Source organism: Aulonocara sp. 'chitande type north' Nkhata Bay, linkage group LG5 (assembly GCF_057382095.1).
Source record: "Aulonocara sp. 'chitande type north' Nkhata Bay isolate Kocher_YH1m ecotype deep benthic linkage group LG5, A_spYH_male_GT1.1, whole genome shotgun sequence".
Classification (NCBI taxonomy): domain Eukaryota; kingdom Metazoa; phylum Chordata; class Actinopteri; order Cichliformes; family Cichlidae; genus Aulonocara; species Aulonocara sp. 'chitande type north' Nkhata Bay.
In genome coordinates, this window is record NC_141348.1 from 47,534,748 (window position 1) to 47,562,468 (window position 27,721).

General features: G+C 38.5%; 3 protein-coding genes across 3 annotated transcripts; 1 reads left to right on the top strand and 2 right to left on the bottom strand.

Annotated features, from left to right (window-relative positions):
* Positions 1–2,983: 2,983 nt before the first annotated feature.
* LOC147331559 (granzyme B-like) lies at positions 2,984–4,780 on the top strand. The gene is made up of 5 exons (XM_086294379.1): positions 2,984–3,061; positions 3,149–3,296; positions 3,768–3,897; positions 4,118–4,372; positions 4,488–4,780. The coding sequence occupies exons 1-5, from the start codon at positions 3,004–3,006 to the stop codon at positions 4,689–4,691; spliced, it is 795 nt and encodes a 264-aa protein (XP_086150505.1). The 5' UTR covers positions 2,984–3,003; the 3' UTR covers positions 4,692–4,780.
* A 33-nt stretch (positions 4,781–4,813) lies between these two features.
* Positions 4,814–15,927, bottom strand: LOC147331560 (deoxyribonuclease-1-like). Its single transcript, XM_086294378.1, has 10 exons — positions 15,832–15,927; positions 10,631–10,723; positions 10,447–10,541; positions 10,263–10,340; positions 10,034–10,146; positions 7,799–7,911; positions 6,640–6,794; positions 5,750–5,846; positions 5,511–5,637; positions 4,814–5,248 (listed from the first exon to the last, which is right to left on the bottom strand). Exons 2-10 carry the CDS (start codon positions 10,709–10,711, stop codon positions 5,067–5,069), a joined length of 1,041 nt encoding a protein of 346 aa, XP_086150504.1. The 5' UTR covers positions 10,712–10,723; positions 15,832–15,927; the 3' UTR covers positions 4,814–5,066.
* A 1,291-nt stretch (positions 15,928–17,218) lies between these two features.
* Positions 17,219–26,133, bottom strand: LOC147331561 (deoxyribonuclease-1-like). Its single transcript, XM_086294381.1, has 10 exons — positions 26,012–26,133; positions 24,752–24,837; positions 24,257–24,351; positions 23,756–23,842; positions 23,261–23,364; positions 21,587–21,699; positions 19,949–20,100; positions 18,830–18,926; positions 18,627–18,722; positions 17,219–17,283 (listed from the first exon to the last, which is right to left on the bottom strand). The coding sequence occupies exons 2-9, from the start codon at positions 24,830–24,832 to the stop codon at positions 18,669–18,671; spliced, it is 783 nt and encodes a 260-aa protein (XP_086150507.1). The 5' UTR covers positions 24,833–24,837; positions 26,012–26,133; the 3' UTR covers positions 17,219–17,283; positions 18,627–18,668.
* Between the last annotated feature and the right edge of the window lie 1,588 nt (positions 26,134–27,721).

Sequence of the window (27,721 nt, forward strand, 5' to 3'; positions counted from 1 at the left end):
ATGACCTTGTAGTACCATATCACCCTATTAGAGCACTTCGCTCTCGCTCTGCAGGCCTACTTGTTGTTCCTAGAGTATTTAAAAGTAGAATGGGAGGCAGAGCCTTCAGTTTTCAGGCCCCTCTTCTGTGGAACCAGCTTCCAGTTTGGATTCGGGAGACAGACACTATCTCTACTTTCAAGATTAGGCTTCAAACTTTCCTTTTTGCTAAAGCATATAGTTAGGGCTGGACCAGGTGACCCTGAATCCTCCCTTAGTTATGCTGCAATAGACGTAGGCTGCCGGGGGATTCCCATGATGCATTGAGTTTTTCCTCTCCAGTCACCTTTCTCACTCACTATGTGTTAACAGACCTCTCTGCATTGAATCATATCTGTTATTAACCTCTGTCTCTCTTCCACAGCATGTCTTTATCCTGTCTTCCTTCTCTCAGCCCAACTGGTCGCAGCAGATGGCCCCGCCCCTCCCTGAGCCTGGTTCTGCTGGAGGTTTCTTCCTGTTAAAAGGGAGTTTTTCCTTCCCACTGTCGCCAAACTGCTTGCTCATAGGGGGTCATATGATTGGTGGGTTTTTCTCTGTATCTATAAAGCGCCTTGAGGCGACTTTTGTTGTGATTTGGCGCTATATAAATAAAATTGAATTGAATAATTTGGGCACAAATCAAAATTTAATGTTCAAAAACTTGCGGACGTCACTATATACAGTTTAGACAGTTTGGAAAACCAAAAATACATACCACTCAGTTGATGTCTTTCTGTCTAACAGCTCCTTTTCTAGACTTGTAAGAGTTTGATGTAATGTGGGGAGTGCTGGTCCTGAGCCTCAAAGACAGTAAGAAGCAAACAGAGGGAAAGAAAACCCTGAAAATTTTTTAGAACCTGTTTTGATCTTTAATGGCTGTGCAACTGTTATAACTAGGGTGGGTTTCAATTATCCATTTTCTGATTAAAATCTATTTCAGCTTGAATAACACAATATCGATTCATGAAATCCTGAATCAATTTTTAAATATAAATGTATTTCACCAGAAACGAAGGAATCTCAGGTTAAAGCTTTCATTTCGTCAACCACCAAAAAGCTAAAACAGTAAATGAGAGCAGGTAGACAAATTCCACACAAAGCACAGACCCGATGCATCAGAATCTGTGAGGTGTCGGCTTTCTCACCCAACGGCACAAACATGGACACGCCGCTAGGGCTGAAAGCCGACAGCTCACAGATTCTGAAGCTGCAGATTTTGTCACTCTCCAACTGAAGTTTACTGAACCAGGAGCAAGAGAAGATCAAAAGTACGCTTCATATTTGTTAAACATCGTCATGAATTCTCCCTTACCGTTGCTGTTTTGCTTCCACCACAATAAAATCACTTCCTGCAAAGCTCTGTCTCTCTCAAGAACAGTTTCCCATCTCAAATTTCAGTTTTCTGCATTATTCGTGTCACGGGTTGCCGGGGCGAGCCGTATGAATTTAACAAAGGACCCAAGATGTGGATATGCAGTGAAGTGAGAGGGCTTTATTGACACAGAACCCGAGTGATAACAAACAAAAGGTGAGTGTGGCGAAAAACAGAACTTAGAAATAAACTACACTGGGAAAACTAAAACCTAAACAACAAATCTGAACACGAGAGAAAGCAATTTGCAGGGAGAGTTCACAGGATGACGGAGGGAGATTCACTGACAAGAAAACCCCAAATAACACAGACGAACCAGCAACTAACAGATGCAAACACGGGGTTTAAATACACAGAAGGATAACAAGGGAATGAGACACAAAAGGAGGGCACAGCTGGGAGTACTCAGGCATAACGAGACAGGGAAAAAGTAAACTGAACACACTGAGATCAGACACACACAGACTCAGAGACGCGAGCTAACACAGAGACCTTAATACACAAAAGGGGATACACAGGCAAAGATGACACCAAACAGAGGGAACACAAACTAAACCCAGGGAACCCAAAACACAACAGTCATAATACATAAAACTATCAAAAGTAAAAGTACAAAAACCAAAAACGCTGGGTCACCGACCCAGGACCATGACAATTCGCTTGCTTATTATGTGACAGTCTACCGTTGTGTACAGTGCTGTCAGATGATGGTTTTTTTTCAGTTCAACACTGAAGAAATGAAGAAGAAACTTTTGAAATTATGCCAAATTGCAATACGCAAATATTTGTGTCTCTAATAAAACCTCACTTCACTTCAGCAGCATCAGATTCATGATTCATGGTCTTCTTCCATTTTTGTTCTACTGCAGAATATTTTTAATGTTTATGGCCAGGAAAATCTCCTTCATGTTTTTCTGTGTTTTATCCTCAGTTACTTTGACTAAATGGCATCTGCTGTGATGCTCACACCGCTGACGAAGTATCACGAGTCTCAGTATTGATAACTGATCAGAATTATAATATTTCTGACTGTCTGAGGCAAAATTTCCCCAATTAAAATCTAATCTAATCACCGGTACCAGTCTGTGAGTCGTTTGGTACCGGGCCGCGAGAGTTGAGGCTCGGGTGTGAAATGTGTGGTTTTCAGGGTTTTTATCGGTTTTTAGCGTTATTTTGTTATTTTTATTGTTAACTCGGTTTTCCTGGGTCTTTTCACGTGTGTTATGAATAAATCTTTTTTTTTCGGTACCGGTACTAGTTTTATTTTGTTGTATTTATCCGCGACACCTTAAAGGCCGGTCCGTGAAAATATTGTTGGGCATAAACCGGTCTGTGGCGCAAAAAGGTTGGGGACCGCTGACTTAACAGGCCACTAATCTGGTTTATGCCTTTGGACTTTAGCTGTCTTTTGTTTGAAATTCATTACTGTTAGTGGGAAAGGGGTGCACATATAACAGATAGTAATAACGAAGTACTTACTGTAGAAAGTTTCAAAACCACACTTCCCTAGGAAGTGGTTAAAAGTCATGTGTTATAAATGTATAAACACATGACTCAAAAGGACTGACCCCTCGGTCTCAAGCTGACAGGTCAAGCCTTTCACCACCGAGATGTTTGCTCTGCAACAATTTGTGGTCGTTCATATGCTGACATTCCTCGGGCAAAATGGTAAGTTGCACCATGAATACTCTTCTCCAGCCTGCATGTGGAATATTAATATTTTTAATTAAATTCTTTTCCTCCTACTTCCATTAGTCCTTGGAAGTAAAATTATAGATGGGAAAATAGCCCCAGACAACGAAATGCTGTATATGGCATCAGTGCAGGATCACGGAGGAAACCATGTTTGTGGAGGATTTCTTGTTTCTGAGGACTTTGTAATGACTGCTGCACACTGTGACCTGTAAGTAATCACCTCTTTGAGGAAATTCCTGATTAGGAAAACAAATGATTGCCTTAAAATGTCCTATGCTTCTCTATCTATCTATCTATCTATCTATCTATCTATCTATCTATCTATCTATCTATCTATCTATCTATCTATCTATCTATCTATCTATCTATCTATCTATCTATCTATCTATCTATCTATCTATCTATCTGTCTGTCTGTATATATATATGTATATATATATATATACTGTATGTGTGTGTTTGTGAGTATATGTATCTAATGATCATAATAATATAATAATTCTGATACCATCTGAATTATTGCAACAATCGTGCTAAGAACCTTGAAGTAACTGTTGTAGTGAATAAATAAAATTGAATTTAATAAAAAAGAAATTTATCATTTAGTTTTTGTTCATCTTGTTGTGCATGCAACTGCAGAAAATCTAATTCTGATGATCTCAGAATTATATCTTATTCAGGGATCTTAAACATGTAGTTCTCGGTAACCACAACCTCAAGAAGGCTGATAAGAAAATGAAGATTGCCAAGAAATGCAAACACCCAGATTATAAGAAAGTTGGCCATGGATATGACATCATGCTCCTAGAAGTAAGGCTTTTTGTCTTTTTTTGTCTTTTTTATTTTCTTAAATCACATAAGAATTTTTAAATTTTTTAGTGTTCTATTTTGCAAGCTGCTCATTTAAAACAAGGCATTTCTAGTTAAAGTATGAAGTACTTAAAAAAAAGATAAAAGATAAATGTTCTCTATTGCTGTTACATGGTTTTCACTCATTTATAATCTTTACTCTTTAATTCTGTGCCTCTAGCTGTCTACACCTGTCCGACCAAGCAAAAGAATTCAATTCATTCGACTTCCCTTACATGAAATGACATTAAAGGAAAATGAGAAGTGCCAAGTGGCTGGATGGGGTAAGATAAACACTTACGGTAGTGTTGTTGACGACCTGAGAGTGGTGAATGTGTCGGTCGTCAGCCCACAAGTCTGCAGGGAAAGATGGGGTGGTCTTCCTCCCAATATTATCTGTGCAGGTGGATACAACACAACAAAAGGATTCTGTCAGGTACCTTTTCTGTCCTTTCCTTGAAAAGTCATTGCTAACTGCTCTGTTGTTGAGAAATATATGAGCACTCTGCATTAAGTATCACATGAACAAAGTAAATACTTCCTCCTCACAGGGTGATTCTGGTGGCCCTCTGGTCTGCAAGGGAATGGCTGTCGGTATTGTTTCTTTCAACAAAAGCATTCCAAGAACCGAGCTGGGAAATTGTAACTATCCGGATGTCCCCAATGTCTATACGGACATCTCAAAATACCTTAACTGGATCACGAAGATTCTCAAGGGAAAAAATTACAAAAAGCTTTGTGTCAGCACACTGTAAGTGTTTACAGGAAGCTGTGCCTCTGTCAGCTTTTGCTCTCAATGCAGAATAAAGAAAATGTTTGAACAGTATTGTCTCTGTGCATGAAAAATATTTTATTATGACTTCAAAAACATGTCTATAAAACATTGATATCAGTTTGCCATGGAAAATGAATTCATGCAATACTAATATTTGTAAACAAATTTTTCATTGCTACAGTACATTCATCCTGATTTGTCGAGTACTATAAATACTAGAGACTAACAGAAGGTGTTTTGGTATCACAGAGAACCACCTGATGTGGTCTAATAAATCAAACAAACAGAAGCTTTGACATTTTAATACTATCTGCTCTAACTACAGTAACTCTACTTTTTAAAATTAATAGTAAGATCATGAACATTGAACATCCTGACGTCTTCTCTTGGTTGGCGTGTTGGATGCCCGCCCTCGCTTCCTTTTTGTTCTCACATTCTTCTTCTTCTGTTGTCTGTCTGGTTCATCTTTTTTCTTCTTCGGTGCTCCCGCTCGCTTGGGCGCCATCTTTGGTGACCCTGCTGGTTTGGTCTGTTTCACTGTTGTTTAATATTAGAAGAAGGAAATGTAAAATCTGCTCTCAGAAGCATCCAGGATACAACACTGCAGAACATGTTTGCTATAAATTTGTTACTATTAGTGTATTTCAGTTAAAATGAGATATGTCACATCACTTTGATTCCGAAACAAGCAGCAACTCTGCATAATTAATTAGAATGTAACTGAACTGAGATCAGCCCTGAGATTCATGAGGTATTTGCTCCTTTAAAAAATTCATTTTTATTAAACCATCTCAGACACCTTTCTTCTGAGACTGTTCTTCCCCAGATGTCATCTCTGTCCCGTCAGGCACAGCCATCCTTTTCTGTCTTCCTGCTCTGGTCTTCAGCTCCACCTCCACGGGGTAATGGTCACTGATGCTGAGTGCCTTAGAGAGTAGATATAGTTAAACAACAACACTGATGCTGTCCTTTAAAATGATGTCAACTGTCAAATCATTTCTATCTTTCGGTTTAGACAAACACATAAGTGAGTCTCACCTCCTCATCAGTCAGCTTAAACTCTTGCTGGAAGTTGAAAGACTTGGCCGAGTTGGGGACGATGGCGTTCGACATGGTCTCTCCATACACAACAATTCTGTTTGAGGAAGAGGAGACACATAAAAAAATTAAGAACTTCTTTCTGTACACTTTTCAGTGTGAAGTTCCAATAATTATCCCTTTATTTTTCTCTCAGTTTGAAATTCCCTAATGTCCCTAACATTAGACGTTAGCTGTGAGAGGCACTCTGTTTAATAATAAAAAAAGGCCTGTCGGCCATGTTGCAGAGGCTTTGTTGTCGCTCAGCTCACAAAAATACACAAATAGTGCTTCCCCACAAAGTAAACTGTACAGACATCAATCAGTGATTCATGAATATTTTCCTATGTGAATTAGTTCGTCTGTTTCTTTCTCCTGGTTTTTGCTTCAGTGGTGCAGATTTCTCTCTTGAAAGAAAGTCGTCACTCCGTCCACTTTACCTCGACTTGTGTCCTTATATGGAGAAATGTGGAGTGATAGTGCAGATAATATGAAGAGTAATATACTCACTAATTTTCATTAATATTATTTCTTGTAGAAGTATCTTCCTCTTTTTGAGCTCTCACATGTTCAAACTGCTGCTTTCAGGCAGATGTTACAGATGCTGTTTACTAAACATGCTGCCACCACAGAGACAGTTTTTCCCCCCACGCTGTCACTCTGATGAACGCTGAAATAACCCGCTGCTTTTTATGTATGTGTGTGTTTGTGTGTGTACATATATAAACACACACATTTCTTTCACAGCATGAAGAGAGAAAAGTGAGTCAAATTCCTTGTTTGTTTGCACAAACTTGGCCAAATAAAAATGAGTCTTTAGTTTCCTCCTATGTCATTATCATGTGTGTCACCTGTCGTAGGTGTTATCATTGTTGTTGCTAGCTGTGGTGTCGACATCGTCATCAATGAGCCAATCGTAGGACGGAGAGCAGATGCGGATCTTTTCCTTCTTCTTCTTGGAGAGATATCGTCCGTCTGCATTAAAGTCCCCCAAAATCATAATGTTCTACAAAAGAAATGAAAATGTCGACAGAGAGCAGAACTCACTTAATACAATGACAGATTCATTAAATAACAGCACCAAGGTTTATGTGGTGTCATATATTTATTATTATTGCATAATTCTGTGAGGAGCTGGCAGAACAATAACTGAATACCACTCTCTGTGGTTTACTGCAAATTACTTCACTGTATTGAAAGGCACAGAAACAGGATACGATGAATCAGGAACTTTATGCATTTGTGTATTTAAAGCTGTTTTTTTTTCAACTCCGCTGTTATCAGTTTGTTTACATGAAAGACAAAATCAAATAGTTAAAATATAATCTGATTCTGATTCACTATGTGATTAAAAAAAAGATAATATTAACATATAATATAATAATAAAAAGATATATTTTAAAAATTTGTCTTGCTCACTTTCAAACTCCAATGTTTCCTGCATAGCTTATCTTCAAGATGGTTTTTGGTCTGTGATGCTTTATCAAACCCAGACAGAATTTACATGTAATTAACATGCAAAACATCTATAAAGTGTAATACAGTAAATGCATGCATGAAGTTTAAGTTTTTATATATATATATGTAACCAAGCTAAGATCCTGTGGGACTTCCAGATACAGACGGACAAAATGGTGGTGGCTAACCAACCGGACATAGTGGTGGTAGACAAACAGAAGAAGACGGCCGTAGTGATCGATGTAGAGGTTCCCAATGACAGCAACATCAGAAAGAAGGAACACGAGAAGCTGGAGAAATAGCAGGAGCTCAGAGAGGAGCTCGAGAAGATGTGGAGTGTGTGTGTTCACACACATCCACACAATTTTTATAATAAAATAATTTATTAATGTATGCATTTCAATATTTTGCTACGGCTGAAGGAAAAAATAATCTCATCTACAACTCAACAAATTACTATGATCAAACCACGAAGCAACCAAAATCTAAAGGTGTCTCAGAGAGGAGAGAAACACAGGAACTAAACTCTTAGTGCTCTTGTCTCAAACTTACATCATTTTTCCATTTCTTCCTGATGTCTTCAACCACATCGTGCAGCTCGTCCAGCTCCTTCAGAGTGTCTTCTGGCTTTGTGTGCACAGGGATCAGGACCAGATCTTGTACAACTGAAAGAGTTCACAAGCAAAGAGGCCTCAATACAAAGTACACCTGAATAGAATAAATATTACAAATTCACAGTGTCAGTTTAGTCTTTCCATAAACACGGTTCAGGGGTCTTGTTCAGTGGCTCAACTTAGCCCAGGTGAGGACAAGTGGCAGCAAGCCCTCGAACATCCTTCAGCAATTCCGGGCCAACCTCATCTACCCCAGGGGCCCTGCCACCAAGGAGTTGTTTAACTGCCACAGTCACCTCACCCCCCAGTGATGGACAAGTCGTCCCCCTCATCCCCACACTCTGCTTGGTGACAGAAGACGTGTCAGTGGGAATATGGAGATCCTCAGAGTGTTTCTGCCACAACCCGACAGTATCCTCAGTTGACGTTAGAAGCACTTCCCCACCAGAGAGGCGACATTCCATGTCCCAGTCGTTAGTCTCGGTGTCACGATCCTGGGTCTTATGACCCAGTGTTTTGAGCTTTAGTTCATTTTGATGTTGATAGTATGTTTAAGCTCTTTAGGTCTCCTATGTTCATTTGCTTATTAGTTCCCCCTTGTGTTTCCAACCCATGTTAAGTCTCCCCTGCTCTTCATGTGTTTCATGTCTGTGTCTTACGTTGTTAAGTTCTGGTTGTCATGTCTGCGTCTCATTATGTTTCCTATTTTGTTTTGAAGAGATCTTGTGTTTTTATATTATGGTTTATGTTTTGAGTCCTTTGTTGTACTGTTTCTTGTTTCCCTAGGTCTCAGTTATGGTTATCATAGGTTTAGTTCTTTGGCTTTGTAATATGGCTTCCCTGTGTTCCATGTTGTGTCTACTGTGACGTTTTTGTACCATGTTTCAGGTCCCTATGTTCTGTCTCCCCAGTTGCTGTTAAGTTTACATGTCTAGAGTTCAGTCAGTGTGTTTCCTGTTTTACTTTGAAGGTCCATGTCTCATGTCAGTGTTTCTAGTTTTGCTTCCCTTGTCTCGTCCAGCCTGATTACTCCCAGCTGTGCTCTCCTTCTGTGTCTTGTTCCCTCGTGTATTTGAGCCCTGTGTTTCTCCTTGTCAGTGTCGTAGTCTCCCTCATGGCTGTGTTTCCCTGTGTGTTAGTTATCCATGTCCCAGTTTGGTTTTCCATGCCATTCTGCAATAAAGCAGCTTTTTGAGTTTAATTTCGTTGTCGTGAGTTTTGCGTTTGGGTCCTTCTCCTGCCTGTACACAGCCGAAACATGACACTCGGTAGCTGGGGATTGATCTGCCAGGGTGCTTGTGCTCCTGGACTCAACACAGCACACACTGCATCCAACCCCTACAACTGCTGGTGGTGGACCAACAGGAGGGTGGGCTCATGTCCCCTGTTCGGGCTGTCCCCGGCTGTGCCCCATGAACTAAGGCCCAGCAGCCAGAACCCTTAGGCCTGGTTCCAGGGAGGGACCCGGTAACTCTATCCTGGGCAAAATGAACTGTTTGCTATATTTTATACTCATAGGGGCTTTTAAATCACCCAAGACGAATTTGCCATCATAGAAAACCCATAACAACAGAGTCCTCAGGATCCCTGGGATACACAAACCCTCCACAGCGATTTGTTTTGCATTTCATTTTTCTGACAAAGACATTTCATTTAATTTCTGACATTATTTCCATGTAAGCTAGTTATTGAGAGATTTTCTGTAATTCCTAAAACTATAATTTCAATACTGTGAGAAGTCAGCTAAAGTGTCAGCTCAAATCAAAAAGATGCATATGTTCCAGCTTACAGTTCATGTTATGCACTACCTAAAATATGATTTCTGTAGAAATGTATGTGAAATATGTGTTAGTGTGCTACTGACTATATTCATGCAAAGAAAATGTGGATGAGGTGGTACTGTTTGTAACTGAAACTCAGTACAGATGACTGAAGACAAGAGCAGCATGCTGCTTCTTCATCTTGCCTCACAAACTCTCTATTTAAAGGCTCAACACTGATTAGTATGAATTATGAAACTGATAAAATAAAAGGATTTGTCATCAAAACTGGAGTACAAATAAGCAGTAGGGTTAAACAAAAGTTTTAAAATGTAGAACTGCAGTGTTTGGCACTTCCACTTGTTTTGTTTTGTAACCTAAAGCGTTACTCAAACACAGTAAAAAGCACAAACCTGTAGTTGGACAATCAAACCGCAGGATGAAGGGCTCTCTGGCAAAGGCATCTTCATCTCCAGCCTGATTATCTTCATACTGGTGTGAGTCCTTCAGCGTCACTTCATCTGGTCTGAGAGATAAACACAAATAGTCAGACATCAGTGTGTCTGGCCATGAATCTCACAAATTAAAGTCTGATTAATAACCACTGAGATGTTGTATTCGAGTGAACTTAGACTCACACACCTGTAGAAACAGACATACTGCTCCTTGTAGGTGTCTCGTCCCAGTTGTTTGCTGGCAGTCTTTACGTAGGGGTGTTTTCTGTTAGTGCCGAGGAAAACAGAAACAACTTAAACATGCAGTTTTCTACATAAAATGTTGTAAATAAAATAATTAAATACACACACTATCACTGCAGGGAACTCACTCAGTTTTGTTGAGTTCTTGAAGTAACGTTTCCATGGCTTTGCCGCTCTTATCCACCACCTCCAGCAGGACAATCACACTGTACCGAGATATGATCTGGAGGAAACACATCATTTAAGTGTTACACATTTTGTCATTGATGTTGTATTTAAAGCTTTCTGTTGTAAAGGTAAAATTATTATCACCTTGGTGAGGTGTTTGACGACAGACTTGTCATGGACTTTCTTATGTCCCAGGTTCTTGCCATTAAAGGCTGCTATCTTCATTCTGACTTGATTCTGCAAGAGATCAACTCTGTTTTAGACGACCAACACACAGTGTGTGATGAGTTGTTCAAACGTCTGCTGAATCAAAACAGAGGAAGAAAATGGAGAAGCGTGGCAGAAAAAAGAAGAAACCAAAGCAAAGGGAAGAAAGAGAAACTAAAACTTAAACACTGAAAAAACTGTGGTTGGTTGTATTGCGACATGTATATTCTAAAACATGTCTCTGATCACTTTAAAGCTACAATTTCCCAGGTGAAGGCCTGAGAAATTGCAGCTTTTATTGAAAATGGAGAAGTTCCAGGGAGTCCAGTTCCTCTAATGCGGTTTATCATTGCAGTAACATTTGGCACATGAAAGGTTTTTTTGACCTTGGGTAAGAATTCCCAATAATAAGTTTATATTAAATGTATGTTTAATCCTAAATAAAGGTTTCAGAGAGCAGGGATAATTTATGTTTTAAATGTTACACTTGTCCTTTACCAGAGATGTGGAAGTGTGCCTTTGTACTCCCACCACTGAAAGGTGGTGATTCTTCAATGGTTAATAATAATTACAGTCCAATTTCCAAACTCTGTCTTAGCTAAGGTTGGTTAATAATCAACCTTTGTTATCGGGAGTAAAATAGTATTTTATCTCCTTTCCAATCTAGAGTTAGGAAACTGCACAGTTCTGTCACAGCTTCCCTAAAATTTCTCAATGACCCCCATGAAGCCTCGGACGCAAATAAGTACTGTGCAGCTCTTTTTATTGATCTATTCAAAGCTTTTAAACAGTTGACTATAGAATTTTACGTCAGAGATAACTGGAAATTGGACTTTCAAACAAAGCAGTTGCAGCTCAGTGGTCTCTCTTCCAGTTTTTTTTTTAAATGTCACTAATGGAGTCCCGTAGGGTTCTGTCCTGGGGCCTACATTATTTACATAGGAAATACTACTATTTACTATGTAAACAGTGTGAGACAAAATCTAGATGCCTGTTCATTTTTATGCACATGATACAATTACTTATTGTTGTGCTCTTTTAAATAAAGGGGGAAAAAAGTCAAGCTGTTCTCAAACAGAAAGAGGGTGCCGGCAGTACAGTGGGGCAAAAAAGTATTTAGTCAGCCACCGATTGTGCAAGTTCCCCCACTTAAAATGATGACAGAGGTCAGTAATTTGCACCAGAGGTACACTTCAACTGTGAGAGACAGAATGTGAAAAAAAATCCATGAATTCACATGGTAGGATTTGTAAAGAATTTATTTGTAAATTAGGGTGGAAAATAAGTATTTGGTCACCTCAAACATGGAAAATCTCTGGCTCTCACAGACCTGTAACGTCTTCTGTAAGACGCTTTTCTGTCCCCCACTCGTTACCTGTATGAATGGCACCTGTTTGAACTCATCATCTGTATAAAAGACACCTGTCCACAGCCTCAAACAGTCAGACTCCAAACTCCGCCATGGCCAAGACCAAAGAGCTTTCAAAGGACACCAGGAAAAGTATTGTAGACCTGCACCAGACTGGGAAGAGTGAATCTACAATAGGCAAGCAGCTTGGTGTGAAGAAATCAACTGTGGGAGCAATCATCAGAAAATGGAAGACATACAAGACCACTGATAATCTCCCTCGATCTGGGGCTCCACGCAAGATCTCATCCCGTGGGGTCAAAATGATCATGAGAACGGTGAGCAAAGATCCCAGAACCACACGGGGGGACCTGGTGAATGACCTGCAGAGAGCTGGGACCAAAGTAACAAAGGTCACCATCAGTAACACACTACAACGGCAGGGAATCAAATCCCGCAGTGCCAGACGTGTTCCGCTGCTGAAGCCAGTGCATGTCCAGGCCCGTCTGAAGTTTGCCAGAGAGCACATGGATGATACAGCAGAGGATTGGGAGAATGTCATGTGGTCAGATGAAACCAAAGTAGAACTTTTTGGTATAAACTCAACTCGTCGTGTTTGGAGGACGAAGAATACTGAGTTGCATCCCAAGAACACCATACCTACTGTGAAGCATGGGGGTGGAAACATCATGCTATGGGGCTGTTTTTCTGCCAAGGGGACAGGACGACTGATCCGTGTTAAGGACAGAATGAATGGGGCCATGTATCGTGAGATTTTGAGCCAAAACCTCCTTCCATCAGTGAGAACTTTGAAGATGAAACGAGGCTGGGTCTTCCAACATGACAATGATCCAAAACACACCGCCCGGGCAACAAAGGAGTGGCTCCGTAAGAAGCATTTGAAAGTCCTGGAGTGGCCTAGCCAGTCTCCAGACCTCAACCCCATAGAAAATCTGTGGCGGGAGTTGAAAGTCCGTGTTGCTCGGCGACAGCCCCAAAACATCACTGCTCTCGAGAAGATCTGCATGGAGGAATGGGCCAAAATACCAGCTACTGTGTGTGCAAACCTGGTAAAGACCTATAGTAAACGTTTGACCTCTGTTATTGCCAACAAAGGTTATGTTACAAAGTATTGAGTTGTATTTTTGTTATTGACCAAATACTTATTTTCCACCCTGATTTACGAATAAATTCTTTACAAATCCTACCATGTGAATTCATGGATTTTTTTTTCACATTCTGTCTCTCACAGTTGAAGTGTACCTCTGGTGCAAGTTACTGACCTCTGTCATCATTTTAGGTGGGGGAACTTGCACAATCGGTGGCTGACTAAATACTTTTTTGCCCCACTGTACTTCCTTCTCTTGTATCTGCTCAAGGCATTTCTACTGAAACTGTGGCCTCATACAAATACCTAGGTATTGTGATTGATTGATTGATTGATTGATTGAATTGTGCCTGAGTCTCTCCTTTAAGCCACACATTGACGATCTTTTAAAGAAACTGAGGCTGCAGTTGGGGTTCGTTTTCAAAAACAGATCATGTTTCTTTTTCACAGCCACAAAAAGGCTTGCTGCCACTTTTTTACCCATCCTGGATTACAGTGATATAATTTATATGACTGTCTCTGCTCACTCTCTTCATCTGTTGGATTCTGTCTATCATGGGTCACTATTTTTTTATAACTGTCTGTAAACCTTTAACGCAACACTGTACTTTATTGTCTGGTAGACTGGTCCTCATTGGTCTTATGCAGGATGGTTCATCAGTATCATTTTATCATTTTATTGGTATCAGAGTACATGTTATGCAAAAGGTTTAGTCATAGACTGCGGTCTCAGGACATCATTACAGAAAGCATTCTCCTTTTCTGCCCCGACTTCTTGGAATTCATTGCAGAAGGATTTGAAGCTCTCTCAATTGATTTGACTTGCAAAAGACGTACAAATGTTTTGGTGATATCGTCTCTGGGGACTTGTTCTTGTTTTGTACTTTAGACATATTTAGCCATTTTATTGTTTGTTTTATTATTTACTTATGTCTTTTTTATTGTTGTAACTGTATCTGTATCTGTAACATGCAACTTCTTTCGGTGCTTTGCTACTGGAAACTGAATTTCCTGGAGGAACCCACCCGAGGGATTAATAAAGTTTCATCTAATCTAATCTAATTTTAATATGTTTGTCTGCAACAGGTCTCTCTTGTAAATGAGACATTGAGTCTCAATGGGACTACCTGTATGAATAAAGGTGAATAAAAAATAAAACTGATCAGTCAAAGTGCTTTTAACTACAAGTCACACACACACACAGGTGAATGGAGAACATTCAAACCTCACACAGAAAAGCCACAGCTTGAATTTGAATTGCCACGGTACTGGATCACGGACCCAGTGCTTTGTATTTATTGGTGAACTGATAATTCTAAATATAATTATTATGATTTATGGTTTTCTGTTACATCTTTAGTCCTTGGATTGCGGTTTCTGTTTTGTATCATCTTTGTGCTTCAGGTTCCTATGTTCCCATGTCTTAGTGTCTAGTCTGTGTCTTGGTGCTTTGTCTTTGTTCCCTGTTTTACTTTGGTAGTCCTTGTCCCATGTTTATGGTTTCAGTTCTGCTCCCCTGTGTCTCGTCATGAGTGCATTTCCCTCCTGTCTCCCATTCCCTGATTACGCTAGTATGTGTTTAAGCCCTGTGTTTTTCCCTGTCGTTGTCGCGTCCTCTGCGTTAGTTGTGTTTTCCTCAGTCGTCATGTTTTGTCAGGTTATGTCATGCCAAATCATGAACTCCCAGTTTAGATCATACTTCCTAGTTTGAATTTTGTTTTAGTGCTCATGTAAAGTTTGTTTTCTGCCAGTGAATAAATATTACCGCCTTGAGTTAAATATTCCATCTCTGAGTCCTGCGCGTGGGTCCAACCAGCCACACAGCTCAGCGTGACATGAACCAGGAAACCTCTTGCTGTGTGGTGACAATCGTAACCACTCCACCATCCTGTTCTAGTGTCTGGGTCATGGCAGCTTCTCTCTAGGCACGCTCTGACCTCGGTATGACCTCTGTATGATGTGTGCCATATATGACCACTCCTATGCTACTTTACTATAAAAATCTTTTGAGATTCCCAAATAATCCTGTCTCCATGGGAACCTAGACAAATATGGCGAGAACAAAGACAGCTCAAGTGACAGTGTCAAGATGGCATTAAGATCCCCAAAAACCACCATTTTCCTTGATTTGACCAATACTAAACTCCACCTGTCTAATTCATCAGCAGGTTTTAGCAGCAAAATTAGCTCAATGTAGCAAAAGTAATAGATTGAAGCTCAGAAATAGTTTATTAGTAATGAGGCATATTATTATATGTAGTATTCCAAACTAAGATAATGGCATGTTTGCTGTTTAAAACATTTTTATACGTGCAGAATAATTGATGTATATTTTTCTTAAAAATATAGAAATACAAGGAAGTTAAAAAAAACCTTATATTTAGTTCCTTGTTTTATTTCACTTGAATTAAAACTTTTTAAATAAGGGATTCTTTGAATGGCCACTAAGTAGAGATATAACTCTATAGATATAACAGCTCTTTGTTCATTCGCTGACATTGTAGGTTTTCAAACATTACAAATGAGCACAAACAGAAGTATTTGGGTTTCATTCTGACTCCCCTTATAATGAATGCAAAACATATTTTACTCATTTTTTTAAAGTGAGGAATTCTAACTAACGCAGATGACCATTTAGTTTTATAAAAGTAAGAAAACTAAAAATGTAAAAATAATACTCACGAGTGTGGCTAAACAGCAGAATGAAAAATGAAAGAAGCGGCTAATCTGCCAGCAAACAGACTGAAGCTGACTTTTGCAGAAGCAAACTGGACTAGGAAGTTCTCAACCACACACACACACACTACATATACAGCATATGCAAAACCACACCACGCCTATCTGTGTCTGTTATCAGCAGCGGTGTTTCCTGTGTTTGCATACAGCTGAGGGGTTTATCATCAACCCGCAGCACTCTGCTGCAGTCATGGGAAAACGTTTACCTTCAGTTAACCTAAAATACCCGTTTCATGTTCACTGGCTGGTAGACACCAATAGAGGGCGCCCTGTAGTCATCAGAGATACAGGCCTCCAGCCCAAGGAGGAAAAAGGGAATTTTGTATTGTGCAGTGCTAAGAACTGTAGTTCTTTTTGAAGTTGGATTCAAGAGGAGGTCAAACACCAGACTTGAGTGTTTAAAAGAAACAATTTTTTTTCCAGGCTGTAAGAAAAAAAAAAAAAGCAAACATCCTGAATTAAACCAAAAAGGTTTAGTCTTTAAGGCTATTTAACCAAGTCATAACGTCATAACAGCTGTACAAGGGAAGAACCACAGTGGATTTTACTAAGGTTTAACTTTATGCACGTGGCTGCTTTGACTGACAGCTACCCTGACAGTAGCTCCTGCAGCCAGTCAATGTTTGTTGGCCTCACCTCCACTAATATGATTTACTGGATGTTACGCAGAGAGGTGTGGTGAGGAAAACATCAGACATCATTCTGCCTTAACTGAAGTATTTCTGTATGTGCAATCTTTTGCACATACAGACAGCAACTTCTCAAAATGGCCCCCTATCCATTTCTTTCCAGCTTTGAATACTCTAGAGACCACGCCTTCTCAATCCAGACTGGCCTATAAAAGAGCTGCAACTGAGGCGGGCCTTCTCCTTACAAGGAAAACAAGATGGCCACCACAGAGGCAACCTGAGAACACCTTGCCACATTAGTGCTTCCCAACATTACCCACTACCCCTTATGGGTAATGTTTGTATTCATGCTTGTATTCAAAAGGTTCCTTCATGTAACGATCTGCTAGAGGGTGTGGGGAGTCATAGCCCCGTCCTCCAGGGTATGAAGCAGGTATGGAGGAGATCCAGGCTCCAGACATCCAGAGACCCTCAGAGCACAAAAGACCAAGGAAGACCAACAGAGGGGCAACCAGAGTGGACCGAGCCCCAGAGGCCAAGGGCACCCCAGCCCCGAAGGAGCCCGACCGAGCCACAGGTGCCAGGCCCTGACAAGCAGCCACCAGGAGTGAGCCGGTGCATACCTGAGTGTTGATGTCTTTTAGAGTTTTTTTTATTGTGGAAAAACAAAATGCAAAAATTAATAATCTTTCAAACCAGATTTCATTCTTTCAGATTAGTTTATTGCAGATAAAACAATAAAAACTCTGTGCAGCCTTCTTCTCTGAACCTGTTTGATGTAGAGTCACAAAAAGGTACAATGAAAACAACAGAAGCAGAAATAGAATTAATCTCATATAAGCATTCAAAGGTTTTATCAATGAAAGCTTATGTGTACAGCAACTTCCATGCAGGTTCAAAATACTTCAGTTAAAAGCGAATAATACGATGTGACAAAATGTGATAAAACAGAAAAAATTAATATGAACTGATTAACCACAAAAAATGAATTAAAACACCCAAACGTCACACAAATAGAACACACGTTAAACTACACTAAAAGCAAAGTAAGAATATTTCAATAAAAAATAAGAGAAATTAAAAAAATATGAAATGATTTGTTCACATCTGATGTCGTGAGCAAGAATAAAAATCCAGCTGTGATAGTGACTTGAAGTGCTCTCACCCTGATGACGTTAACATCTACACAAGGTTCATGTTTACACAGACTGATACCCTCCCCTTTGTGTATGAAAAATACTAATTTCAGGTCTGAGTTCATTTGAGTCACTCTATCTTCTGCTTCAAAAGTCTGACATTTTGCTGTGCCAGATCTGGACAGGCATCAGATGGATCACCTCTCAGTTTGTCTGAATTCAGTGTACGCCTATTTGGGGATCACAGAAGTTTTCATTGAGTGCTTTGATAGCATCTCCTCCATAATGTCAAACTCTTTTGTTGTCCCACATAAACAGATGATTAACTGTGTCAGACATCAGAGCGCTCATCCAGAACCAAGGAGAAAAAGTCCCATTTTTACATGAAGGAACATTTATTATTTATATAATTTTTTAACTGACGCTTCAGATTTCCTTCTGTCCCCGATCCATCTTGTTATACTTTTCACATTCTCTCATTCTAGCAAAGCAGGATCTACCAAACACCTTTTTTTCAGAGAATGTCATGTTTTTCGATTTTGTGGGAAAGTTGGATCCATAAAAAAGTCATTGGTGCTTTTGCCGTTTTTGTTAACAAATTTCCTAATGTCCATTCTCGCTCTGCATCACTTGAGTTCTTGTTTTTATTTGCATCATTAGTCTCATAATCTGATTCAAATTGCATGAAAAAAAATGCATGATATGCACTTATTTTGTTTTGGATCCTAATTTCTCCTTGACCTCACACAGGAAGAGGATAATCGATTAGCCAGGTGTGATCCATGTGTGCTCGGGTCTGCGTTAGATATAAATGGAAGTGTATTTGTAGTTTTCTTTTCAGTGAGCAGAGTGGGCTTTTCTTATTTATTATGTTTTCTACAAACGTCTCCTGAGTGGATTGCTATCGCTATTGTAAAGTTTAAATATTTCTGAGGTGACCCATTCACCTATATATTCCTCATAGGGTAAAAATTACCTTTCTTCTTTGCTGGAGGTTCAATGAGCTCATTTTCAAATGTTAATCCTCTTCAAGCTCCACCTCCACAGGGTAGTGATCACTGATGGATTGAGCCTGAATGTAAGCAAGTCAGAAATCCTTTTGAAGACAGCATGGTGGAGAATGCACAACATTATAATACGAGTGTTTGCATGTGAACACTTCCATGTGAAAAGTCTTACCATTTTCTTCCCTAATTTGTAGGCTTTCTGGAAGTTGAAAGGCTTCGCTGAGTTAGCAACAACAGCATCATACATCTCATCTCCATACACCACGATCCTGTTGGCAGAAAATACAGTCACCATTCTGTGCACTTTCATCGACACCATTGTGCGTTTATTTGAATTGAGAAAGATTTATATGTAATCAGATCATTCACACTTTTCTAGTGACAAGTAGCAATGCAGGGAATCCTGTTTATACAAATGTTTTCAGTGATACACCAAAGCTCAAGGCAACAGCTGTCCACTGTTCTTCAACAGCAGGCGGTTAAACAGATGTGTTTTACAAACCAGCAAGCTGGTCTGCAGGGCTGCTGAAATATTTTGTACTGTTCAACAAAAATTTTCTGTAATGTACTGGGTCAATAAATAGGTTATGATTGCACTTGTTCCTCACTTCCAGTGGGTGCTTACTGCTCGTCTACATCTGGGGGCAGTAATGAGTCCGTTAACGCTCAGTGATTAAGAAAACTAGACTGAAATATTCAAGTTCATTTTTATTGTGCCAAATCACAACATGTTGGTTTATACTGCAGCATAAGGACCACACAGTATGTGGAAGACACATTAATTAGCGAGCAGTGATATATAAATACCTGAGAAGTAAAGAGAGACTTAGTAGAAAAGAAATGCTGTCCATCAGTGTGTCACAGGAAGTCACGCGGCGCTCTAAGACCATAGCAGCATAACCAAAGGAAGGTTCAGGGTCACCTGATACAACCCTAACTTTATTCTTCATCAGAAGGAAAGTTTTAGTCAACCTCCCAAATCAAACTGGGATCTGGTTCCACTGTAGAGAAGGCCCCGCCCCCCTGTCTACTTTTAACACTTGATAACTTGAATTATGACACAAAGATGAAATTTTGGATTAAATCTTATAAACTTGACCTTAAGTTTAATTCTTTATTGTCATACTATGTACAATCGTACAGCGTACTGTCCCATATTGCTGCTAAACGACCATAAATATATATACAAAATACAACGCACACTATATCCAGAGATGAAGAATATGTGAAAAAAATACAGAGTCCCTGCAGACAGTGACAGTAGAATTAGAAATGGCAAATCTGAATAAACCTGTCGTAGGTATGGTCATTAGCCCCAGTAGTGGTGTCAGCATCTTCATCTATCAGCCAATAATAAGGAGCAGAACTGATGCTTAGAGCTTCCCTAGTTTCATCATTCAGGTAACGTCCATCTGCATTGAAGTCGCCCAAAATCATGATGTTCTGCAGAAAAAAGCAAAATTAAAATTAGCATTGTTAATTATAACACATGTTGATTACATCAGTGCTATTATCGATTTTCATTTTACGCTTTTTATTATTCTTTTTTCATTAAAAATGTCTTTTAAATTCACATCAGTATTTGGAAAGTGTCAATTAACATTATATAATAACTTTTGCAAGATCCACTAAAATTATGGCTGGAACAATATAAACAATGTAACACCAGCCGAAGCTTTTTGGAATCCTCTTATGAAGCCTGTAAATACCCACATTAATCCATTTTTTATGCCCAAACACAGTTTGAGCCGATGTAAGTAGTTAGTTAATGTGGCCCTTGGTGTTTTTAAACCAGATGTTATGAATGAGGAGAGGTTCAGACTTGAAGCTGCGCTCTCCCTGCCTAATGACTGAGATGTGATAAGATGTTAGCATGTGAGCATATCATGGATTATTGTTTTTTTCAGACACTTCAAATGACTACAAGGCACAAAATGAAATTATCGTTTTATTGAATATGACTTAAATGAGTGACTGAGATAAAAGTCATCAAGAAAGTGTTTACTGGGATTAGGGCAGAGGGCTTTTTTACCTATTATAATGATCAATTATTATTTTTAGAAATAACGGTATCTTTTATACTGTCAGTTCAAAATTATTAAAAAAACAAACATGGTCCATAATACATGTAATGTCAGACAGGCTGGCTTTGAGCCAACAGTAAATTAAGTAATGGCACGAAGCTGAGATGTCATCTGATCTGATATTTGCTGTTTTCACTATGTGCATTTATTTGAAATGGTGTTTTTGCTTTAACATGTTTCATAATATTGCATTTAACTTTATACAAGGAATTCGTTTTTACTTTAATAATGGATCTGTTTGGTTACATTGTAAGTCGAATGCTCTACATAGGATTTATGTCTCATATTTCTTACCTCCTGCACAAAGGGAGCCTCCTATCTATGGTTGTGAACAGACCGCCACACAGAGCACATATATTGGCATTAAAAAACTGGGATTTAAAAAACATTATATAATGATATAATTATTAAATATCTAATTATATAAATTATATAATTAAGAACACATGTATTTCTTCTCTATCCTACCTTTTATCAGCTGTATAACCCTGTGTACAAACCAGGTCAGTTTATATCAGTAGGATAAGTAATGATATTCAGGACAATAGCTCGGGCGCTTGAGTTTGAACCTTCAGTGTGGGCATTTCAGGTTTTTTCTTAAAGTTATTTTTATTAAGTTAGTTTTATTTTGATGTACCTTCATCCTGCTTACACCTTTTCAGTTCTGTGTCTTATTATCAGCTTGTCTAACATCAGCAGAGGTAATGAAGAATTTTAAACTGCACTAACTTGTATGAAATGTGCTATGAAATAAAATGTGATTGCTTGATAATCAAATCAAATATTTGTTATTTTTTTGTACCATATTTAACATATCGATTATATGTTATTGATTTAAAGCTTACATCAGTTTCCAATGTTTCCCTTGCATCTTCAACCACATCATCCAGAGCTTCCAGCTCATTTTCAGCATCATCTGGATCAATGTGGACTGGGATCAGAACCAGATTCTTCACAACTAGAAGCACAAAGAGACGTTATAAACATACGATTTACTGATTTACTTTTGATGAGGTGGCACCAGTGACTTTAGTAAGTTGACTGTATTGGGTGGCACAGACTGAGCCTGAAATATGGTTTGCCCCGGTGCCCCTTGTCTATAATACTGTAAGTCTTACAGTGAAAAATCTGTTGCATTCAAGCATTTTCCTGAAGTACAGCTTTAATATTCTTGCACCTTATTTCTATGCTTTTTACTTTCTTCTTTATTTTGGATTCCAAAATACTGCACACCAAAACAATTGTTACTTTTAATATTTTGAAATATAAATCTACTAATAAAGGATATATTAAGATATGCCCAAAAAGATGATTCTGTTCACCTGGATGTAGCATTTTCCACTGAAAACGTTACAGAAACTTTTAGAGATTTTCTACCTGGATGATTGAGCATCAAGGCATCTATTGGCCACTTTATGATGGTTAAAGCTACAAAGTATATGAGTAATTCATATATGTTTGAGAAATTCAAAAAAATCCCCAGCTATAATATTAAAGTAATGTACACACTAATTTTGCAGTCATCTCTGGTATGAATCTACTGGCTGGCTGGGAGTTTCCTGTGTTTACGTGTCCTCGCTGTGACTGCATGACCTCTCTTCATGTACGCTGGCTTCCTCACACAGTCCAAAGACATGTATGCTATGTTAACTTGTGAATTTAGAGTGTGAGCATCAGCGGTTGTCTGTAGCCCTCAGGTGGGCTGGTGACCTGTCCTGAATGTGCCATGCCTTTTGCCAAAGGGCTAATGAGATGGTACACACGGAACACCTGTGTCGCCAAATTAGATAAGTAGTTAAGAAGTCAAGTCAAGTCAAGTCAAGTCAGCTTTATTTGTCAATTCTGCCACATGTACAGGACATACACAGAATAGAAATTGCGTTACTCTCAAACCCTAGTGATTAGAAAAATGCAAATAAAATAATTAAAAAGTAAAAATTTAAATAAATACAATACAATTTTACGTATAACAAAAAAAAGCTATGCAATATACAATATACAATATTCAAGTAAGAAGGCATAGTGGTGGAAAATAGGCAAATAGTGCAAATGGGGATTTAGTAGTGTACGGTAAGAGATAGTGTAACAGCAAAGTCTTATGAGGTCCAATGCTTAAGCAGTCCAATGCTCCACAAAGTGACTGGAGCAGGCCAGTGAGTGCGTCAGAGAGTGAGTGTGTGTGTGTGTGTGACAGAGTTCAGTGAGACCGTGGTGGAGAAGAGGGGAGAGGGGGGCAGAATCGGGAGGGAGTTTAGCTTCCTGACAGCCTGATGGATGAAGAAGATGGATGGATGGTTAATATATGATCCTACATAATGACTTTATTTACTTTGGGCACTTAGAGTAGATTTTTATAGTAAAATTGTTGTACTTCTTCTGTTCTTGGTCATATCTGTGCCATTAATTTAACAATAATAAATAATATATTTAAATCATAGTAAATGGATTTAAGTGTTTATCCTGAAACGGGAGAACCAAGTCAGACTGATCTGAAGCAAAGATCATATACACATACATACCTGTATTTGGACATTCAAACATCACAATGAAGGGCTCTCGGGCAAGCACATCTTCGTTTTCTTCTTCATACTGGTAGTAATCTGTCACGTTTATTTCATCACGTCTGAGACACAAAGATAAACAGCTGTATTTTAATCTTTTCTGGGGATGATAGATTGACAATGATTAATTTCCTGGATGCTAAACAGAAACACTGAAATATGAAAAGGACTTACTTATTGCTATGAACAACAATTCCTGTACTTTTGTGTTATTATTTCATATTCATATTTATTTTTAGTTTTAAGATTAAAATTGAAGTTAATTTGTTAGTTTTTTCAAAAACTGGTTCAAAGATTTCAGTTTAACCTTTTAAAAAGTTAAAAGAAAAAATAGTTTTCGGTACAAAATAACATTTATTCCCTTTATCTGTGATACACACACAAACAAATTGTAATGTTTTTAATCAGTAGGTGGTGCTACAGAAACACAACTGTGAACCTCGTGATGGATACCTGTAGAAGAAGACAAACCGCTCCTTGCGAGAGTTTCGTCCTATTGGGTCACTGCTCAGCATCTCAAATGGATGATATTTGTTTTTTCTGTTGAAAAACACAGCTCAGCTCGATTTAACTTTTATTCTTTATTGTGTGACTAAACGTGTCAGCGATTTAAATCCCAGTGAAAATGTGACGCACAGCTGCTGAAACTTTACAGCTGGTCTTCATTCTGTGGTTTCAGTAACAAACGATTTAACAGCTTTCAAGTATCAAACCTATTCCTTGAGCATAGAATCTGTATTGAACGTACATAAAACATGCTGTATATGAAAAAATCAGCAAAAACATGAAGGTTCCAGCCAGTTTTAAACCAAAACTCCCACCCAGTTTAATAACTGGCTAACAGTGGTAGTAACATTGTTCTAAAACAACAACTCGCTAAGCCACAGTTGCTCCATCGTAAACCTCTCAGATGTTCTGTGATTGTTACAGGTTATATAATTTGAGATAAATCACCCATATTTATTGAGCTCCGTGAGAAACTTTTTCATCGCATTGCCAGTGGGGTCCTGAACTTCCTGCATCACCACCAAACTGTACCGGGACACAATCTACGAGAAACACATGAACACGGTAAAAAACACGTTTAAAGACTGTAGCATAAAAGAAAATATTAGAAGTAATTTGAAGAAGCTTCAGAGACAATTAAGCAAGCACCACAAATTTAAACAAGCATCAGCTTTCATGAGCCAGCGTGAACAACATCAGGAAAATGAAAGGAATAAATGGTCCTATAATCAGCTATGTGTTGTTAGCATTTAGATAATATACTTATTTTTGTGAGATATGAAAAAAAGGAACAGGGCACAGACTGTAGTGGTGGATTACTGTGTTTAAAAAAAACAAACAAATTTAACCTCATGTTGCATTCAATAGCACAAAACTAATAAACACAATCAAAACTCTAAGTAAGTCAAAAAGGTCACAGTGTGCTCCACGACTATGATTTACCTTGATAAGGTTTTTCAGTATATTGTCATTATTGACTTTTTTCATTCCGAGGTTCTTCACATTAAACGCTGCAATCTTCATGGTCACTGTAAAAACAAAATTAACAACAGAGACTTCAGCAACAATAACACAGTTTAGCAACTTATTAACAACTCAGGGATAATGGAGTGTGCTGATGTTCTCCATGTTTGTCTAATAAATTACAAATATTGGTAGTTCTACACCCAAAGTATTAGTTTAAACATTTTAAGATAAAAAAATATATATATTTAAATCAGAGCACAAGAACTCAGGCGATGATAAAAAGATGCAAAGCAGGGAGGTGCAGAGCCAGGGGATAGCCAAATTTAGTCATTGGAAAATTAACCAGGAGCAACTATCTTGATTAAATTTACACATTTATTGTTTGGGACGGTGAATCTAGAGAACAACTTGGCTTTACCGTGTGTAACCATGATCACAACCATACAGAAGTGTACAGAAAATAGGATTATTTAATTTATTATCATATGTGTTTTATTAGCATGGAAAGATTATATCATTTAGCCTTATCTTTAAATAAAATAGAGTGAAAAAGTACAAGACAGTAGAAGAAAAAAGTGCAAAGCGTTTTTCTTAGTGTGATTTTATTCATTAATAGCCACAAGAGACATAAAGCAGACAGCAGTGTTGTTGACACATTACCAAGAAATACTGACACAGGAGGATGCACATGCTATTCATAAACACTGTTCATGAATAGAAATTAACTATTATTCATTCAGTCTATTTAAATTTGCAGGTGCAGATCCTCAACAGTTCACTCAATAGATGAATAATAAAGTGATCATAGCAGTGAAGATAACTCTGCTTCACTAAAACTGGCACACTGTGCGGTTTTCAGACAGGAAACTCTTTCATTAAAACTGAAACAAATCTGAACTGTCAAAACCAGTCGCGTTCTTCTAACAGTTCCTGAAATATGTATTTATTAACACACTTTTTATAGTATTATAGTATTTTTATTATTATTATTACTATTACTATTATTATTACTTATTACTTTCTTTTTCTGCTTGGCTGACTTTAGCAGATAAATATCTCCCACCTGCAAAAAACTTCCCCTGACAAAATGCATATAATCTGAAAATCATTTTGGCAGCTTCACAGCAGTCGAGCTGGTTTCCCGCCAATTCTAACTTTGAATTACACAATGCAAATTTTGCAAGTCCAGTCAAATAAACAGCTGCTCAATTGCCTGCAATTATTTCTCAAACTTACCTTTTTCTGTAGAAAATGCAGAAAACTAAGAACAGGAATTCACCAATCTGGCTATGATGTCCTTTTGAATTGTCCTTGCTATCAATGGGACTGACTAACTGTTTCTGCAGGCAGAGAGACAGCCCACGCAGTATGAGCATGCTCATACATGCAGCAGACACTTCCCTGAGAGATGGCACAGACCAAATGCAGAGCTAACATGGCGAGTAATCAAATCATAAAATCATTGATTACAAGCAACATTTTCACAACTTTATATTTATCTGGTGCCTCCTGTCAGCACAAGACGAGAGGACGTTCTTTTGTGGAAATGATGTTAAAAAGGGCCTCAGGATAACACATAGATGTCTAAAGGGTCAGTGAGGTATGGCTGTGTGACATGTTTTTATCCATGGCTGTGTTCATGACAATCCATTCATATACCAAATAGATAATATAGTTTCCTCTATCCTCAGAGATATATAAAGCTTCACTTGGTAATAAAAAAATCTTCTTTCCTCCACTGTGACTCAAGCTGTGCCTTTCATCTCTTCCTACACACAAATATTCCCGCTTCTTTCTTGCTTCCCGGTCATTTTAAAATACAGGATGCTTCCTGTTGATGTGCAAAAAAACAAAAAATGTCCTTCCACACCCACACCACTGAGACATCTTGTCTGGATGGTGCGGCTGTTTCACAAACGCTGTGGTAGCAGCTGTTTCCTTCCTGTTATGTTGCCTGTCTGAAACTGCATAATAACAATGGCAACAAAGTATTAACAGAACAAATGAGTCATGCTAGTTGGGTTCTTAATTCTTTGTTGGACAAAATACTAAATATAACCAAACAAAAGGTATAATGCTCACAGCTCCTTTGCATCAATATCATTAATAAAATGAAAAGATTAAAAAGTGATGTTAAAATGTTCTACAGTAGAACAAAATGTTTACAGCTTTCTTCTAAAGACATTTCTGTACAAATTCATACAGAGAATTTAAAACTTCAGTATAAATATAAACAGACATTTGTTTTCTTCAACTCAGCAACTTGGACTGTTTTACCTCAGAAAGTCAGGATGACTGCTGTTCAACAAGTTTCTCTTCTAGTTTTGGTAAAATTAGAATACTTTATTAGTTTGTTACTTACAGTGTATGTAGAGCAGTTGTTATGTTAACACTACATGACATTGTCGCTTCTGTCTCAAATAAACAAAACAATACAGAAAGGCAGCAATTAAAACAGCCAATGTGTCCATGGGATACGTGAGAGGGGTGTACTTTTCTCACAGAAGAATATTACATCTATACAGTTAAGTTAAACTTGCGACCGGGGCGTTAAATTTCTGTCTGGTGTCACTTTTGTCTGCAAGGACTGCTTCAAAGATAACATTTATAGTTGCATTTGTAGCCCTGCCACTGTCTGGCACCCTGTCGAGACCTGTCCAGGGTGTAACCTGCTTCTTGCCCTGTGGCAGCTGGGCCAGGCTCCCTCCCCGGGTGGAAACATTAATGAGGTAACTGGATACATTTGCAAAATTCAATCCAAATCAAAAATACAATAAATAAACAAAATGATTATTTAAAATGTAAAACTATATTATTAAATAAAACCTGTAAAATCACTTAGATAACCATATTTCATCTCATTCATGTCAGGGCTTCGTGTGTGGAGGAGAGGAAGAGATGACTCAAAACAGGCACGACTCGCGGTGAAAGCTGGTGTTTAGTGCA

What these genes read in the sequence shown, in the direction of transcription:
- LOC147331559 (XM_086294379.1), top strand. Translation starts at nt 3,004, where the DNA reads ATGTTTGCTCTGCAACAATTTGTGGTCGTTCATATGCTGACATTCCTC. An exon ending in ACTGCTGCACACTGTGACCT is followed by an intron (nt 3,297 to 3,767) that starts GTAAGTAATCAC and finishes TATCTTATTCAG; the next exon opens with GGATCTTAAACATGTAGTTC. An exon ending in ATGACATCATGCTCCTAGAA is followed by an intron (nt 3,898 to 4,117) that starts GTAAGGCTTTTT and finishes CTGTGCCTCTAG; the next exon opens with CTGTCTACACCTGTCCGACC.
- LOC147331560 (XM_086294378.1), bottom strand. Translation starts at nt 10,711, where the DNA reads ATGAAGATAGCAGCCTTTAATGGCAAGAACCTGGGACATAAGAAAGTC. An exon ending in CAGTATGTCTGTTTCTACAG is followed by an intron (nt 10,147 to 10,262) that starts GTGTGTGAGTCT and finishes TTTATCTCTCAG; the next exon opens with ACCAGATGAAGTGACGCTGA. An exon ending in GGAAGAAATGGAAAAATGAT is followed by an intron (nt 6,795 to 7,798) that starts GTAAGTTTGAGA and finishes TTTCTTTTGTAG; the next exon opens with AACATTATGATTTTGGGGGA.
- LOC147331561 (XM_086294381.1), bottom strand. Translation starts at nt 24,832, where the DNA reads ATGAAGATTGCAGCGTTTAATGTGAAGAACCTCGGAATGAAAAAAGTC. An exon ending in GGGAAACATTGGAAACTGAT is followed by an intron (nt 20,101 to 21,586) that starts GTAAGCTTTAAA and finishes TTTTTTCTGCAG; the next exon opens with AACATCATGATTTTGGGCGA. An exon ending in AATGACCATACCTACGACAG is followed by an intron (nt 18,927 to 19,948) that starts GTTTATTCAGAT and finishes TTCTGCCAACAG; the next exon opens with GATCGTGGTGTATGGAGATG.